The sequence below is a fragment of the Leptosomus discolor genome, chromosome Z (genome assembly GCF_034619465.1).
Source record: "Leptosomus discolor isolate bLepDis1 chromosome Z, bLepDis1.hap2, whole genome shotgun sequence".
In the NCBI taxonomy this organism is placed as follows: domain Eukaryota; kingdom Metazoa; phylum Chordata; class Aves; order Leptosomiformes; family Leptosomidae; genus Leptosomus; species Leptosomus discolor.
The window spans coordinates 5152320-5168606 of NC_141419.1; the positions used below are offsets into that span (position 1 = coordinate 5152320).

General features: G+C 53.2%; 1 protein-coding gene across 5 annotated transcripts in view; it reads right to left on the reverse strand.

Annotated features, from left to right (window-relative positions):
• Positions 1-16287, reverse strand: part of MACF1 (microtubule actin crosslinking factor 1) — a 145292-nt gene that overhangs the window by 1199 nt on the left and 127806 nt on the right. For 2 of the 5 annotated variants that reach the window (XM_086479557.1, XM_086479558.1), the window contains 21 exons: positions 16024-16152; positions 15530-15703; positions 14564-14719; positions 14218-14424; positions 13966-14085; positions 13567-13736; positions 13237-13396; positions 12327-12521; positions 11501-11629; positions 11277-11420; positions 10951-11139; positions 10484-10601; positions 9773-9936; positions 9381-9395; positions 8394-8556; positions 8082-8236; positions 7518-7592; positions 6726-6743; positions 4402-4519; positions 2290-2501; positions 1581-1691 (listed from right to left, as the gene is read on the reverse strand). In XM_086479557.1, coding sequence (XP_086335683.1) covers positions 1581-1691; positions 2290-2501; positions 4402-4519; positions 6726-6743; positions 7518-7592; positions 8082-8236; positions 8394-8556; positions 9381-9395; positions 9773-9936; positions 10484-10601; positions 10951-11139; positions 11277-11420; positions 11501-11629; positions 12327-12521; positions 13237-13396; positions 13567-13736; positions 13966-14085; positions 14218-14424; positions 14564-14719; positions 15530-15703; positions 16024-16152 — 2922 coding nt within the window. The remainder of the gene's footprint in view (positions 1-1580; positions 1692-2289; positions 2502-4401; positions 4520-6725; positions 6744-7517; positions 7593-8081; positions 8237-8393; positions 8557-9380; positions 9396-9772; positions 9937-10483; positions 10602-10950; positions 11140-11276; positions 11421-11500; positions 11630-12326; positions 12522-13236; positions 13397-13566; positions 13737-13965; positions 14086-14217; positions 14425-14563; positions 14720-15529; positions 15704-16023; positions 16153-16287) is intronic. The other 3 variants (XM_086479559.1, XM_086479560.1, XM_086479561.1) reach the window with 2 other exon arrangements.

Below are 16287 nucleotides of genomic sequence, written 5' to 3' on the forward strand. Positions count from 1 at the left end.
AAATCTTGCAAAACCAGGTTATTTTAGCATCTCAGCAGCTCAGGACCATTTTGGAAGGTCAAATACAACGCAGCGTCTGGAGAAATGCGTCCCCGTTGTAGGGAGGCATCAGCGCAGCGTGACTCTGGGAGGTGGAGGGACGTCGCCCCGGTGCCGGTGCCCCAGGCAGGTCCACGCACCCACCCCCCCTGGGCAGGCAAATTTGAAAATCAAGGCACCAGCGACGACCAGGGACACAAACCACAGCGAAACAGCTTCGGTCGCATCCTGAAACGTGCTTTTCCTGACCTTTAAGATGTTGCAAAGGTGGGTGGCGGGGAGGGGAAAAGCAGCACAACAGGCAGCTCTGCTCCCGCCGCTGCGGACGAAAGCGAAGGGGAAGGTGCTGGGAGGGCAGGGTGCCGGCAGGGCGAGGGCACCCGGCTCCGGCTGGAAAGGGCAGCTCCAGTTTCCACACACCAACCAAAGCTCTGGGTTTTGGGGCAGCGCTGCAGGAAAGCGAGCGCTTGTGGCGCCCCCAGTCCCCCGGGGCTTGGCGGAGGGCATCGCTGCAGGGACGGCTCCAGCCCAGCTGGATGGGCATTCGTGGCAGAGGGCATTTCCCAACGAGCTTTAAAGCAAGAGCTGGAGAGGTTTCCCTCCATCCCCTGTGATTTTGGGGAAACTGAGGAATCTTGAAATGTCATGAAACTGGAGCTGCAGCGGGGGAGAGGGGCAGCTGAGCAGCGGGCTCCCCTTGGGGCGCCGCGGGAATTAAAATCCATTAACGTGTGATTGTGAAGGTTTTCATCATCAGAGATTTCAATTCTCATCCTCGATCCTATTTTATAAACATGTTAACAGCAGCAAGCAGGCAATTTAGGGCAATTGGGGAAGTGCTCCTGACCTTCTGATGATTTAAAAATAATTCCTTTTCTGCGTGAAAGCACCGCTGAGCAAGACGCAGTTGTCTTGCCGGCGCTCACCACCGCTCAGCGAACCGCCGAGATCTACCCGGTATTTCTCATCACCGAATCACAAGGTCAGGAATGTCCACGAGGAGGCTGAAACTTTAGGGAGAGCAAAGGCCTCAGCCCGAATTCATCCTCCTGGGAGTGTCAAGCCGGTGACAGCGCCGGACACACCATACGTGCTTCAACACGGTGAGAAATACAAGCGCTTCATAAAAATGAAGGCGACGTGGTTACCGTGCATGCGCTGTAGCTGATTTTCAAGTCTCAACTCGGCTGCTGGATTACAATTTTTGAAAGCCAAACACGGCCACTTTTAAATGCTTAAAAGCTATTCAAGCTTGGAAAATGCCTTTTATTTTTTTTTTGAGCACAAGAGGATCAACGTCGCTCTCTTGGTTAATGGTAAATGTGGATTGCCAGGCCGTTGGGCTTTACTCTAAGGTCGATGTTTTATCTAATCCGAGTTAGAAACTCATGAAAAACGCTAACAGTCCGAGCGTTAGCGGTGCTAACAAGCGCTGCTCTACCACAAGGAAAGCGTTAAAACAGGCAGGGGGGCAGGATTCTCTGTGCCAGCGGCACTCGGGCCTGTCAGCGGGTCCTCGGGGCGGCGAGACCATACTCTACCTCGGCGCTCGAGAGCTGGAAGTCGGAATAATCGAATCCCCTCAGGGGGGTGCCCGCTTTACTGTTTATCAACCAGGGTTTGTCATAACATCGAGAGAAGTGATGTGGAGTCTGTGAAATGGAAAATCCAAGGAGGGGGGGGGGGGAGAGGTGGAAGTGAGTGGTAAAAAAAAAAAAAGAAAAGAAAGAAACAGGAAAAGTATCTGGAATGAGGGAAAACGGCACTCAAATGAAACGAGAACCAAACAGGAAATATATAAATTAAAATAAAGGGGAAAAACCCAAACAGATGATGAAGTAAAACATGCATGGGCGAACGATGTGGTGGGAAAGGAGAGATGCTGGGCGATCTTCTTCCTGTGTGCCGGCCGGACACCATGGCTGCGGCACAGCTCTGCCTCGGGGACCAGGAACCTTCAGCTACACTGCGAGCGCCGGGGACCCTCCTGCGGAGCCACGAGCGCCCAGCTTGGGCTAAAAACCTGTCCTGCACCGTCCTGTCCCACCCATCCCACGGGGACAGCGGGGTTCTTCCTACAGACACCATGAACACCTAGAGACTGCAGTAACCATCAATCCCCTGATCCCCAACCTTCCTCCTCTTCCTCCTCCAAACACCTCCTGCAGCATCTCATCTCGCCAGGACGGGTTTGGAGGCCACCGGTTCCTAAAGGAGAGGAAAGAGGAAGGCTTCATGTGCAAACCCCACCTTGGCTCCGCTGGCCGGAGTGGCGGGAGAGGATGGCATGGAGGCGCAGCTGTGGTTGCTCTGGCTGGCGCTGGAACTGGATCGCGTCGGGGAGGCTGCTCGGGAGGACGGTTTTGATCTTCGGCCTCGCGATCGGAAGGGTGTCATTCCCTGGGAGGCCCCCTCTGGCAAGATGAATTTCTCTCGGAGTTCCAGGTTGGTCCGTCCTCGGGCTGGAAGGGGACAAAGGAGAGGAGACCTGAGGTTGGCGTGAACCCGACATTGTTACTGGGGCTCAGGAGGCTCCGTGGGTTGGAGCGCACATCCTTGCAATGTCTCCCCAAGCCCATCTCCAAGGGCAGTGAGACCATCCTGGCTCTCTTGCTCTGCCCGAACCACCTCCCACCACGGATCTTTGAGCTCTTTGAGAAACTGGCCCATTAAAAGCTGCCCGAGGCCCAGGGATTCATACTGGATGCTCTGTTATTCTCTCGTGTCTCGGGGAAAGCACCCTGATGGCTTAAACACATCCATGTTACAACAGTGGCCAATGTCATCTTTAACATGGCTTCAAAATAGCAAGAGCAGCTTTGAAGAGTTGAGATTCTGCTCTCTCACAGCTCTGGGCAGCTCTTCACCAACTTTTGGGGAGAGGTGAGAGAGAAGCGACCACCACCCATTAAAAGCCAACTTTAAAATTTTCACCCAAACGCCCCAAAGAGCTGAAGAGTCTCCCTTTGACAAGCAAGGGGCAACCAAGCAGGAAGAAAATCTGCAGACTTCAGCTCCTGGGCCAGCTGGCATGTGCCAACGTGATTCATGCTCACAGTGTTCGAACAGAGAGTGAGGGCACGCACCGAGCCTTACGGGACACGGGAGCGATTTTAGAGTCGATGCATGATGGACCAGAAAGCCCAGAAAGCAATTGCAGAAGGGAAGCACCACGCTGAGATAACCAAGGGATGGAAATAACTTTGATGTCAGCGCTGTAAAACATCTGCTGCAAAGCACGAACGGGGGAGGCCGGAGGAGCAGGAAAACCCTGCAGGTTCCCCGCAGCAAGCGGCGCGTGCTGTAAATCATGCTGCTTTCAGCAGCAGCTCTCGGACAGGAGGAGCAAGGAAAGGCTAGGCAGCAGCTTGAAGAAGACCTATCCAAAGCAATTATCATCTCAGAGACCCCAGTGAGACAGGGACATACAGAACACAGAGCTAAGCTCTCCAAAATACGCAGCTTTGATACACTTCATTCCTAGCCAGCCCCCTTGCTAATCCTCCTCTGTCCCCTGGTCACAGCACAGCAACAGCTCTGACCATGACAAAACCTCAAGACTGAAGGTTTTGGAAAGGAGGCGACCCTGGTTCTCTGTGCCCACAGTATGTGACCGTGGTCTGCATTATCCCAACCACCCCTTCTAAATGTGTCCCACCACCAAACACTGCTCAGCCCTAAAAACCCAAGATCTCGGTGGTTCTTCCCTTCTGATGTGCTGCTGTGTCTTCCTTAAGCTTATGTTGGTCCAGCAGCTTCTTACACTTGAATTTTCCTGCATTAATGCTGAACTGAAACATCTTTTTTCTTTTGCTGCCGGGCTGGTCAATCCCTGGGACATACTTGTGGAAGGTGATGCTTATTGATGCGCTTACAGCAGGATGTGGTGCTCAAAATCCCCTGAAGAAATCCAAGTCAGGCCTGAACAACTCCATGGACAGCAATGCCTAAATTTTACCATCTTCTGGCTTGGAACCTTTTGAAGCCTTTTGGGTGACCTTTACAAAGCTTAGTCCATCACCCAGAGTCACGCATATGCACTGACTGCTTCAAAGGGAAGCTGAGACCCCCAGCATGGCAACACAGCTCCACTCACTGAGGTCTTAAAAACCGAGAAACACCACCTTTCCTTCTTCTCCTCCCAAGACACCTGGCTAAACGCTGCGAGATTTGCTGCAGTATCGCCCGATCTTGTGATTTTAAATTCTGTGCTTTGCTTTGGATGCGTTTTCTCCAGCTCTGGCCAGTTTTCTGGGTAACCCAGACCCACTCTGGTCATTCACAGTCACAGCAGACAAGTTCTCAAACTCCCCTTACTGGGCGAGAAGACACCGGTTGTATAAAACCCGGGAACTGCCTTACCTCTGCAAGGATCATTCTTCACTAAAAATTCATCCAGGGCCATCCATCCTCCACCGACGCGCACCATGACCGTGCTCCGCAGGATACGGACCAGCCGCAGCTGCTGGGAATCGCCGAACTGCGGAGCCAAGAAATGGTTCAGGCAAGTGGGACACAACAAGGGACACTCGGCTCCTTCCCACAGCAGGCTGCACCAAATGCTTTTAGTGATCTATCGAACACTTTTAAGGTTTCTCCAGGTAAGTTCTTCTGGATAAGTGCAGGCTAGTTCCAATTTACTGGTTTTAAGATGATGCAACTACCCAAACCGTTTCATTTTAAAGCTGCAAAGAGAGAATTTTCTAGAGCAGCAAATCAGATTTTAGAATTTGGTCTTTGGATGGGTTTTCTCAGCCAGAATTACAGTTTTTCCTTCTACAGTGAAGGAAATAGAGGCTGGCAATGCAATGACCCTCCTGGTGCAGCCCACGTGGACAGGAGCCAGCCGATTCAGATCACTGAGTGCCGGTGAATCAGCAAGGCAAGCAATGCTGTGTCACCGCTGAGCGAGAAACCTCTTCTCATCAAGTCTGAAGTCCAGGGATTTCACCGAGCCTCAGACTTGACCCCACCAGCCAGAAAGCCCCCGCCGCAGCGATCGCCCAGTGAGGATGTTTGGGTGAGTGCAGAGTGATGGGAATCCAGGCAGGAATCCCGCAGCAATGTTGATTAGTGATTGCAATGTTCATTAGTGATTTTAAACACCTGCAATATCAAACAAGTGCACCCTGAATCAGAACCATGTGTCCGTTTTTCAAAGCTCCCTAAATAGCCAAGCCCAGGCTCCTGGTTGCCCTCTGCATCGGGCAGGCGGCAGAGCCGGTGTGGGACACCGGGAGCCTGGGTTGGATGCAGCAGCTCTGCATCGAGGTCTACAGAGCACCTGCTGTGGTGAGAAGACAGGGGAACCAGCCTTTGAAAGCAAAATCATCTTCAGAATGATTAAAAATAGGAAAAAAAAAAAAAAAAAAAGCAGCAACATTTTCCCTGGGTGGATAAGAACGCAAAAACCCAAGAGATTAAACGAAAACAGAGAGTGCAAAGCCACACTGAGACGGATCACGGCAGGCAGAGAGGGAGGAGGTAACAGCATCTCCGACCCTCCTTCCCACAGGGTCATGGGACTCTGGACTGGGCACTGGTGGGTCTCTCTGCTCAGGGATCCTACCAAAACCTGCTCGCCCCAGCGCGGCGGTGGCAGAGCTGCTGCAGCCGCGCTCGGCACGACCATGGTGCTGGCGGGCAGGGAGGAGGGCAGTGGGAGCTGCCTTCCCTCTCTCCGGGCTCTGCGTAAGGTGTCCTTCGAGAGCTCGTTCTGCACCAGGGAAAACCAGGGACGAGTCAATTCTCATTTCCATTGCCACATTTACATGACTTATCATTTGCTGTTGAAAATGTTTCTGTAATCGCTGCCTAAATTAAAGCCAGGGCTCTCATGGAACCGTCCACTTCCGAGACCCCCGTTTGTTTCTTTTCAGGCATGTTTTTTTGTAGGGCACCACCATTCCACCTGAAAAATAGGCTTTTCTATTTGAGCGGGGGCAGCGGGCACGTCATAACGGCACGTGATGCTCCGGTCTCGTTAAAAAAAGAGCTCTGTCCCCCAAACCAGCCGGCACTCACGCACGCCGCACCGCTCCTCTCGGGTCGCGACAGTAACGGGGATACATGCAGGTTTTGGGAGCCTTGCTCCAGTTAGGAGTTACTCAGTGGGTGCAGCGGGGATGAGGGTTTAGTTATCATTACCTATGGGATTAAAGGGGTGGACTCGGCATTCTCATTCCGTGGTGATTGCGAGCCAAACCCACCCAGAGCCTGGTACAGCTCCCGTGCGGGCAGCTGTATCCCTGCGGTTTCATCCGGGCTGGCTGTTCCCCGAAGGACAGCCCTGGGCACGAGCCCATCAGTACCTCAGCACTCCCCGCCGCAGGGTGCCGTGATTTGCCACTGGTTACCACCACCATCCCCAACATATCCAAGAAAGGAGCCACAGAGAGAAAAATCTCTCCATTTTTGTCAAATCCTGCTTTTTCCATTGAATTTTTCCCTTTTTCCTGCCCAATGCAGGTTTGTGGGTTTTTTTTTTTTTTGGGTGGCCCTCCCAGCTCAGGCACTGCTCTGTACCAGGCTCTGCTGAACAGCGCTCACAGATCACATCCTCCCACAGCAACAAAGGACAGAGCAGCACCACGGACACACAAAGCTACGTTTGTTAAAAAAAAAATAAATTAAAAAAAAAAAAAAAAAAGAAGAGGTGAGAGACAGCATCGCAAGGCAAACTGTACCTGATTGCCGAGGAAGAACTACGGAGGGAGAGGAGTTGTGGAGGGAGAGGGGATGGGGGTGGGTGGAAGGAAAGTCGAGAGGAAGAGGAGGGGAAAGAAAAACAAGAAAAACATTTATGGGATTAACAGTGCAATAATCATGAAAACTGTTAACTGCAGGTCGTTAGAAATCTGTGGGGTTTCTGCCGTTTGGGTGTGAGGTAGAAGCTCGGGGCTGGTGCAGCCGGGGGCAGGAGGGGCGAGCGCTGCGGCTCAGCTTCCTCCCGGCCGGAGCACCAGCCCCGAAAACAGCGGGGCAGGAAAGCGGGCAGCTCTGCTGCCAGCTCGTTTCACCAGTTCACCTCGGTGAACGATTTGAAACGTAAACAGCGAGCTCGTTACAAAGAGATTCTTTAAGGAAATTATTCTCCCTTCTTCGGGAGCGAGCTAAGAAAAACACAGGCATAAGGTACACTCATCCGCGAGGAAAACTTCAAGGGCGGCTGCCGGCGGAGTGAATGCAGCGTTTCACGGGGCCGGCGGGCCGGCTGCCCCAGAACAGGGCCACTTTTATGCTCTCCCGATTTGGGGAACGCCCTGGGGCCGAGGACAGCGCTGGGCAAACACGGCCCAGCCACCTCCGCCGGGAGCCGGCGTGCTGGAGCACGAGGTCTCCATCTCGCCCCGCCAAGACCAGGGGGGTTCCCCTGTGCCAGGCTGGGCACGCCGTCAGTGATCCCCCCCACCACCCCGGGTGGGAAGGGGGAGCGGGATTTGTGCTGCCGGGGAAGCGTTTCGCCCCCTCTGCCTTACCCGGTATTTGTTCTCGCCGATCTGCTCCACTTGAAATCTCTTGGCACACTTGCACTGGGCCACTTGCCTGGTGACCTGCCATCACCAACAAGAGAGGTAAGGGACCAGGATTTTGGGAGTCTCCCCCAATACAAGGGATAAAACACAGACCTAAGCAGCCTTTCCTTCAAAAACTTGGCAGATACTGTCAGTACTGGACAATTATTTTGGCTCAGCACCACCACAATCCTTTTTTTCCCTCTCCTTTTTAGAACAGAATCATAGAATCATTCTGGTTGGAAAAGACCTTTGAGATCATCGAGTCCAACCATCAACCCTGCTCTACCAAGTACAACCCGAAACCACATCGCCAAGCACCACATTTAAACGACCTTTAAACACATTAAGGGATGGTGACTCAACCACCTCCCTGGGCAGCCTATTCCAACGTCTGATAATCCTTTCAGTGAAAAAACTGTTCCTAACGCCTAGCCTGGTGCAGGGTGGGTTTTGTCTTCCTCACTGCCAACCTGCAGCCTGAACCACTCCAACACCGCCAAGCACCCATCTCCTTTGGTGCTTTACCTCGTCTTCGATCTTGTCGGCATCAGTGGTGGGGCGGTAGGCATCCTTGTTGGGATGGAGAGCAGCCACAAACTCATAGTAATCGATGTAGCCGTCGCCGTCACGGTCAAAGATGTCGGCCACCGCCGTCATCTCCAGTTTCGTGGTGGGGAATTCTGGAAGAAGAGAGAAATGAGCAACCGGTGCAGGGACCTCACTCACCAGAGCTGGGGATGGTGGAGCATGGTCTGCATCTCAGGCCTTGAGCAGGGACAACCTTGTCACAGCGGGGCGGCCATTTTCCAAGCTCACGTCAGGCAGGCAGGGACTTACTAGAGGCCAGGATGCCATCGATAAACTCCTGCCGGGTGATCTTCCCATCTTGGTCTTTGTCGATGCGCCGGAAGAAGTCCATGACGCGGGATTTCTTGTGGTTCATCCAGCGCATATACTTCTTCCGCCAGACATCGAAGTCAAAGTTGGCAAATTCCTTCAACTGGAAGGAAACCCGTGAGAGTCAGCGGGGGAAATCCCCACAGGGGAAGCACCCCCAGCTCTACAGCACCCTAAAACACCAGCCTTCGGGCAAAGCCCGTGCCCGGGCTCCCGATGCTGACGCTCACCACCCGCCCTCCCGGGAAGGTTAATCTGGGTTTATCCAGGTGAGCCCCGTTAACAAGGGGGCCGCTCTGATTGACTTTCAGGAACAGAAGGACACACAGCGTAGCTGACAGCCACCACGTGGACCGCGCATCACGGAACCATCGACACGGGATGCAGCGTCCCCCACGCTGCTATACGTACACATACGCAGAGATATCAGCTACTTGCACACAGACACACACAGCCCCCGTCTCTGCTCGGGCATTTGGGGATGCTTCCTCACCCAGATTTCACCTAACGACTCGCCAGGCTCTGCCTGGGAGGAATACCCACTGCTGGCATCATTTTGGGCACGTGTTTCCCCTCTCCCTTTCCCTCTAAGCAGCTGAGAAGGGATTTCTTGCTCATCTTCCAGGTAAGACAGCGGCTGGGGCACATCTCAGCTCTGCAAACCGTGGCCCTGCAGCTCTGCCACCAGCCTCAGACGAGCCCCTCACACTCCAATTTAAACTAACATCCTTTTTATCCCCCCAAAAAAGGACTCCCATGACCCCACCAGCTCAAGCAGCTCACAGCAAGGTAACGCAACAATTTTTAGTGATTTTTTTTTCTTTTTCCTCTAAACATTGTTGGAGTTAAAAGCAACAAAGAAAGAACATTAATACGTATAAACTGAACTGACCTACAGCAAAAGCAACAAAAAACAAAAACACTCACTTCTGGGCATAGCTGCTTTGTTAAGCATAAACAAAAACAAAAGTTACATTAGATGTTTGGAAAAGATATAGACAGTAATTGTTAAACTAATTACTAGGAGCAAAGCAGGCCTGGCTGTCATTACCTCTAACAGATACCCACTGCAGGGACACAAAGCAGTTCATTAATGTGCAGTTAATTACAGAAGGTAGTTTACAGCCTTAATATTTTAGGAGTTTCTTTTTTTATTTATTCTTTTTCTTTTGGCATTTTCAGAAAGGCAGCAGTAACCGCCTGCAAGAGCCAGGCAATTCAAGAGATGACACTAATTTAAAATGCTTCTTGCACCTCTCTGGCAAGCAACCCCCAGCACTGCTCCCCCCACCCTGCCCAGAGCAGCCGGCGGCCGTTACCTCCTCCAGTCTGTCCAGGGCATCGTTGAGCTTCCGCTGCCGCTCCAGCGCCAGCAGCCAGACCTGCTGCCAGCGGGCCGAGAGCTGGTTGATCCGGGGGTTCTTTGTTTCCGACTGGGAAATAATGGGCATGCTGGGGGGGGTGGCCTGACTCAAGGATTTTCCTGGAAAAAGGGAGAAAAGGAATTAATTGTTTGAGGTGGTGTTGCTGGGTTCAGCAAGTCTGGGCAGTCCAGGGAAGAGCGGCAATGAAATACGTTTTGTTTTTCAAATAGAAAACCTCCCACGGCCTCGCTGGCTGCTCTCCGGAGGGGTGCGGTGTCCCCAGGTAGGAGGACAGGGTGACAGACAGCTCTACACCCAACCCCCCACCCCCAGCACTCCCTCTGCACTTGAGAATTCGCACTGGACTCCGGCTTCAAGAAACAACATAAAACCAGACCCCAAAACCTCATCACAAAGCAACTGCAGAGAGAAAGAGAAGAGCAGCGACAGCACAAGCTTCCCCAGGCGCAGCACATCCCGGCACCGGTATTTTGGCAAATGCCACCTGGATTTTCCCCTCCTGACAAGTTTCAACTGCCTTCCTGGTGGCTGTCAATGCAGGATGCCTCGTTAACTGATAATCAAAGTTAATTAGTTTCCTCTGCGTTTCATTTCCTCCCATCATAGCACGTTTCACCGAAAGCTGCGTCTCAAGCAGAGACATACTGTTGCTGCGGGACTTCTCGATGAAAGGCCCGTGGGGAGGCTCAGTCGCTTTCCTCTTGTACGTCTTCGTGACCCGGTCCACGTCTGGCTGTTTCCGTGTCATCTCCTCCATAAAGGACTGTCAAAATACAGAAGGGACAAGAAAAACCTTTGGAGTTTTGAGATGTTTTCGCTCTCCTCTTGCTCCAGACCCTCACTGGGACACACCAAGCCCACAAAGATGTGAGCACTAAGCACCAGCAATGGGGGCTTGTGGTCAAGCTATTGCACAGCGCTGGCTTGGATCTGCAAACGCTGGAGTTCATCCCCTGGGCTGGCTTTGCTCCCAGGTGACAGCTCTGGTTGGGTCACACGCTGTTTCAATAGGGACTTCCAAGAGAAGTCAATGCCTCCTCCATGGAGGGGCAGGAAAAAATGCCCCCGCTGCCTCTCTGCTGAGTGTCTGCCGTGTTCGGCACTGGGCTCACCTGGTGTTCGGAGATGAGGGCTTTGACCTGATCGATATTTTGTGGCATGGCCTCCTGGTCCCGCTGGATCAGGGTTGTCTCAGCCCACTGGATCCAAGCCAGGAGCTCTTCCAGAAGCTCTGCATTCGCCACCAGCTCGGAGAGCGCAGACTCCAGCCTCTGCTGGTGCTGCTTCGCCCACGTGAGAACCTGTCGGAAACGCAGAGACGGCCATCGGCCCAGTGTGGGAAACCCGGGGCAGGAACCAACACCATGTGGCCATCCCTGGTGGTGGTGTTCACCACCACCCCTCACCGTCAGCCTGGAACAAAGCCTGGTGGACTCACCTCCTCGAACCTGGCTCGGATGATGGTGATCCAGTGTTTGATCGTGGTGATGCAGTCGGGATGGCAGGCGGCCAGGATGACCTCCCCCATGCCCACCGCCGCATTCACGTCCACTCTTTTCTCTTCCACTTTCTTCATGAACTCCTGAAAGGCCCAAAGGAATTATTTCGCAATATTCTCCCCCAGAAATTTTGCTGGGGTTGCGTTTCAGAGCTCTCCGCTACCTTGTGCGTGTCAATGAGGGACTGCAACGCCTCGGCGTCGTCGGGAAGCGCTCCCCGAAAGCGCAGGGACTGCTCTGCCTCCGAGAGCCACTCCAGCAGCATGTGCACGGCCGTCCTGAACTCCTCTGCCTGCGGCGACAGAAGCATAGGTGTTAGCCCTCCTCCTTCTCCCAAAACGGGCCACTCCATTCACTGCTGAGAGCTGGAGACACAAAAGGCTCAAAGGGACTTTAAAAACAAATTAAAAAAGGGAAAATTGCCCTGTCTGTTGGCCTGGGTTTGGGCAGCATCAGCAGACGGGTCCTGCAGCAGCCGAGCACCTCCCTCCCCTAGGCATCAGCTGCACTGAAGAACTAAGTGTTTTTAAAAACAGCACAACTACCTGTATTCTGACCTATTTGGGACTTGGGTAGTTTATTCTGTAAACTGCCTACTTGACATAAAAACTACTGAAGAGCCTTTGACCTTTTTCTTTTTTTTTTTTAGCTTCAATCTGGTTCTCTCTCTTGCAGTGGACATTAGCAAACACCAGCCTGGACAGTCTCTGACCAGCTCTCTATTCCTGCTGTATATATCAGTGAGATCTTTTCATCCTCCCTTTTCAAATCAGCCTTTATGGGCTCTTCTTTACGGGAAAGAATAAGTAAATAACTGACACCAACCCACTGCTGTGCAGTTCTCACTGGTAGCTGCCACAGGCCTGCTCAGCTGGGAGATCAGTCACTGGGCAAATGCTCTTCTCCGAGGTTTGTGTTGACCTCCCGGCACAAACCTGGAGCCCAGGAAAACTCTCTGAGACCGTTTCCACCCATAGCCTTCTGCTCACCTGCTTCAAGGCCTGTTCGAGGCGGGTTTGTTTGGACACGGACAGCTTGCACACCGTGTCCCACCGGTTGCTCAGCTCCTGCAGCTGCACCTTCACCCAGGTCGTGTCATCTCGGCTGTTCTCGATGAGCTCCCGGCCAGAGCGCTTGAGCACCTGGACTGTCCCTGTGCGCTTCCCCAGCTCCTTCTGGAAGACCTGGAGGGAGAGAAGGCAGGAGCTGAGCAGGGCTAGTCAGTCCCAGGGGCTTGTTTCACACGGGGGAAAAAACCAAACAGGGGGGCACATCTGAAATAGTCTGGAACATGGGTTTTGCACCCATACCAGGAATCCACCACAGCCCGGTGTGATGGGAGGGCAGGCAGGCAGGGAGCTGGACAGCACAGGCAGCTCCTGAGCACGTTTTGGTGTTGGTGCACACGGGCAGGAGCCTCAACTTCCCACCCTGGCAGAAGTGGTCGTGATCTGGAGCAGGCAAGCTCTAGCCCCTGCTCAGGCTGCAACACAGCAGCTGCCTTGAACGGATGCCCAAGCCCTGTCCAGGGATCTCAATGTATGACCTAATCCAAACGCAGGAGCACCAGTCTCCAAGACACACTGGAGAGAACTGCCAAGACCAGAGTTTATAGAGGACTATAAATTCAGCCACATTTTCAAAACTAAAACCTCAACAGATCTGACTGACAGCACCTTGGAAGAACAGAGCTCCAGCTCCTGTAATCTTCCCAGCAACATAAAAGTTTCTTCCCACTTATTCACCCTTTTTTTGCCCCCTTGTCCACGGCAGGAAAGCAAAGCAGCAAGACGCACAGCTCTGCAGCCAAGCACCAACTCCGGCTCCTCTGTTCTTTGGCTCTTGGCGAAGACAAGCCCCAGTCTTGTCTTGGAGAAGAGCTGGAAAAGGCTCTCTCACCTTGTGAGCATCCATCAGGTTCATGACCAGATCCAGGTCACCATGGACAGGCTGATCTTCAGCTAACTGGGGTTCCACCTTGTAGAGCCAGTCCACCAAGGCCTGCAGCGCATCCATGAACTGGCCAGAGAACAAGAGGGCTTCTTCCAGCTTGTGCTGCCTGAGAAACAAACATCCCTGTGAACTTCCATGAACAAACTCACCTCCTTTTATTATGTCCCAGCAATCTCCTCCAACCACCCCGTGAAACCACCTCCCCTCCTCTGCTCCCCTTTGATAAGAAGCCTTGGCAAATGAGCGCTGTTGGTACAACTCTGGGGCTGGACTTACCTTTCCACAGATTTGCCGCACACTGTGTCCCACTTATCCCGGACTTCTCCCAGTAAATTGTCCAGCTTTTGAGTGTCATCTGGAAGCAAGGCTTTTTCTTTGAGGGCTCTGCCCGTCCTGATGGTGGTGTCGTAGACAGGCTGCTTCCCCCCCAGCGTCTTCTGGAACTCCTGGGAACCCAAGAGAAAACAAAACTGCTTCAGAAAGCCTGGCCTTGGCTCTCTGAAGATGCATGGTGCTCGTGAAGATCCCCAGCTGAACGTTTTCCATGGCAGCGGTAGGTGTGGACACGCCTTTTCCCTGTCCTGCCAGCAGAGGAGATGTTGCCCTGCTCCCCCCCACCTGGTGGAGCACTTCCACCCAACGTCCAACACCAGTCTTGCTTTGGCAAAGCTCTACCTTGTGTTTGGAGAGCTGGAGCTTGATTTTGTCAGGATCATTGGAAATCTCCAGCTCCGAGTCCAGGTGATTCTCTGCATCCTCCAGCCAATCAATCAGTTTCTTCCAAGCTTCATGGAACTGCAAAGGAACAGGCACAAGTCTGGAACTTAACCCTGGTGGCGTCCCCAGGCCCCTTCTGGTCTCAAGACCTCCTGCCCTCCAAGGCCGGCCATACCTTGGGGTCTGTTGCACCCTTCCCACGTTTCTCACCTGCTTGGCTCGCTTCCTGGCATCATCAAGAGCCCGCCCCCGCTCCACCGAGCGCTGGACAACCTTCTCCCAGCGGGACTGGACGCTCACCAGCAGGTTCTTGATCAACACCACATCCTGCTTTTGACTGAGAAACTTCAGCTGGTTCCCAGTTTGATCCAGCTCGATGATCCGATCCCGATGAGCGTTCACCTCGTTGGCGAACACCTGCAAACAGCAAAGACATCCTCCTATCTGTAAGGGGAGCTGGATGGGCCTGCGAGCAGCCCGTGGGCGCAGAGGAGATGAGGTGCCACCCTTACTCTCTCCATCCTAGGAAGCCTTTGGGTGCTCATGGTACCAGTACCTTGTGCTCGTCGATCTGGGCCAGCACGGCGGTAAGGATGAGGCTGGCCGGGGGCGCGATGTTCAGGCTCTGCTCGGCCAGCGTGAGCCAGTTGATGAAGTCCTGGAGAGAGTTCTGGAAGTCCGTGGCCAGGGCCAGCGCCTCCTCCAGCTTCGCCTGCCGCAGCAAGGAGGAAGAAAGGGAGTGGGGGAAAAACACAACATGGAGGGTGAGAGCTCACGATCTGCGGTTTCGCAGACAGAGGCAGCCTTTGTGTCCCTGCCGAAACGTCCCTCTAACAGGAACCTCATCGCCTCGGCCCGGGAACGCGACCTGTTTACCAAGGGGAGGGGGTTTCGATGAAAGCCACCGCTTTCTTTCAAAACAAGAATCGCTCCTGAAAGGGGAGACCTTCATCGGCACAGGAGCAGCTGCGTCACCCTCAGCTTCCTGAGAAAGGGCTCACCGTGGGGAGAGCGGCTCAGTAAATGAGGTGGATGATATTTCGATGGCAACAGCTGCAGCACCACAAATTTATTCTGGGCTGAGGCCACTGCGTCCCTTGTTTTATCTCATCACCAGCCAAAAGCTTCGGATGGAGTCAGCTCGGAGGAGGATTTGGCCTGCTGTCTCGCAGAGGACCAACAAAGCCTGCCTTTCAGAGCTGCGGGAGGTTTCTTCCCACCTCTCCTCTAAATTAACCCAAAACGCAATTTTACTCTCATTTTCTGTGTGATTTAACCAACTCTGACAACTATCTAGAAAAAAAACAGTAACAGCTTGATGCTCGGACAGCACCACCTGAAAGACAAACCCAACCTGAGCAACCAAGAGAGAGGTTGTCTGAAAAAAACCCAACCCCAGCCCTCCTCTCCAGCCCTGACCAGCTTCATCCCTCCCAGGAAAGCAGAGCAGCAAAGCAGAGAGCAACTGCTGTCAGATCAGCTCACGGGGCAAGGGCGGACGGCGTCTCTCTGCCAACGCTACCTTTCTCTCCTCCATCTTGGTGCTGACCAGGCACCATTTCTGCTCCAGCAGCGCTACGCTCTGCTCCGTCTTTGAGCCAGAGCCAGAGTCATCGCGGTTCAGCAGCATCAGTCGCCCCTTGGCCAGCAGCTGACTGTAGACGTCCTCCTTGGCTTTGAACTGGCTGTACAGCTCCTGCAAGGGAGGTGTCACCGAAGCGTTAGACAAAGGAAGAGCTCGGCGAGGGGCCATGCCTTCCTGTGACTCAGGGTGACGAGAAAATTAGGTTTGGGGCAGGCAGCAAAGTGAGAGCAGCGTGTCACTTCGAGCAGATAAAGGTGGTTAAAGCATCGTGACACTTATTCCAGGCATCAAGTGCAAAATTATCGGTAAGAAGAGACCAGAGAAGCACTCTTCCTCCCATCAGATACAGAAGGGAGAAGTTTTGATGCTGATCTTTGACAGGCAGGAGCTTGCTGAATTATAAGCATTAAAAATCTCTCCCAAGAAATTACCATGTGGGCATTGAGTTGTTCCCGGGCAGTTTCTGGCAGACCTCCTGTGGGTTTCGATGCCGACAATTGGCTCTCCATCCTCGTTAGCCACAGGAGGAAGTCTTCAATCTCACCATGGAAACCCTGGGCCTGTTTGGGAACATATTATCGGCCACGGATCAGATGACATCAGCCACCATTGATCATGCGCCAGGGTTAACGCTGTGTTTGCCTCGAAACCAGATAAAAGAGGCAGAGCTGGATGCACCAGGGCGTTAAGGAGTT